General features: G+C 40.1%; 1 protein-coding gene across 1 annotated transcript; it reads right to left on the reverse strand.

Annotated features, from left to right (window-relative positions):
* Positions 1–14: 14 nt before the first annotated feature.
* LOC136796678 (uncharacterized) lies at positions 15–1,218 on the reverse strand (the record flags this gene model as incomplete). Its single annotated transcript, XM_067051026.1, has 2 exons — positions 1,197–1,218; positions 15–374 (listed from the first exon to the last, which is right to left on the reverse strand). Coding segments are annotated over exons 1-2 (382 nt in total), but the record flags the coding sequence as incomplete, so codon positions are not given.
* Positions 1,219–1,398: the final 180 nt, after the last annotated feature.

Consider the following 1,398-nt stretch of genomic DNA (forward strand, 5'->3'; position numbering starts at 1 on the left):
ACCAGTACAAGTACCAGCACCGGCACCAGCACTAGCACCAGCACCAGTACCAGCACCAGGGTCAGCATCAGTACCAGCACCAGTAACAGCACAAGTACCTGCACCAACAAGATAACCAGTACAAGTACCAGCACTAGCACCAGTGCCAGAACCAGTACAAGTACCAGCACCAGTACAAGTACCAGCACCATGACCAGTACCAGCACCAGGGTCAGCACCAGTACCAGCACCAGTATCAGCACCAGTACCAATACCAGCACCAGTACCAACACCAGCACGAATACCTGTACCTGTACCAGAACCAGTACCAGCATCAGTAACAGCACCAGCACCATTAACAGTACCAGCACCAGTACCTGTACCAGCACCAGTACCTGTACCAGCACCAGTCCAGTATCAGCATCAGTACCATTACCACCACCAGTACCAGCACCAGTACAAGTACCAGCACCAATGGTGACAACATTTTATAAATATAAAGGTATTTAATTGTTAAACTGGTAAACACACAAATAGCCTTTGGAAAAGAATATAATCATAATAATAGTTTTTTAGGACCCAATATTAATCAATTACCTTATTTTGGATAATTGCCTTCAGCGATTATCCTGGCATCCCAAGTAAATCTCAATAGTATACATAGCAATATAATAAAAATGAGTCTGTAACGCAACAACCTATGGATGGTCAGGAGTATAGTACTTTGTATTTAAGTACTGTAACTAGACCAACGGTTGTGCAAAGAAGTAATTCGGCCAGAACCATGCTCAGACACCAGATTTTTACCCAATTAAGGTTATCTACTACAAGAGGCTGGGTGAACCCAAAGGGTTGACATATAAATGTGCCAATACACATATTATTTTGAATTTGACGTTTTCTATATATCGTACGGTAAAGTGTGGTTACATTTTGACGACTCTACTCGCGCTGGGATAGAATATAGAGGGATCATAGTAAAGAATAATAACTCTGTGAAAGATAATATATTTGGAATACGTCCATTACGTAGTAATTTTTAACCACCGTCACGCGGTTTCTACTGTAGCAAGGTGTGAGGATTGATACATAATAACATTCGATATGATACAAATATAATCCGTATGAAACTATAGGGTGCTGGAGTTCGTTTCCTACTTAGGGCAGTAAATATTGATTGAGCACAGACTTCGAGAAATGAATATTGACATTCTTACTCTGATACTGCATGAAGTCCATTTTATTAATATTTGATTTTAATATTTGATTTTTAAATCCTCAATGCTCCTTATTTTGTTACTAATAAAACCGTCCATAAAGACCTAAATGTTCCTTATGTAACCGATCTAGCCCGAACCCGATATTATTCCTTCCATAATAAACTCCCTAACCACCCCAACCCATTAGTTTCTAACCTTG

Source organism: Halyomorpha halys, unplaced genomic scaffold (assembly GCF_000696795.3).
Source record: "Halyomorpha halys isolate HHAL.00 unplaced genomic scaffold, Hhal_1.1 Scaffold5657.1, whole genome shotgun sequence".
Taxonomy (NCBI): Eukaryota; Metazoa; Arthropoda; class Insecta; order Hemiptera; family Pentatomidae; genus Halyomorpha; species Halyomorpha halys.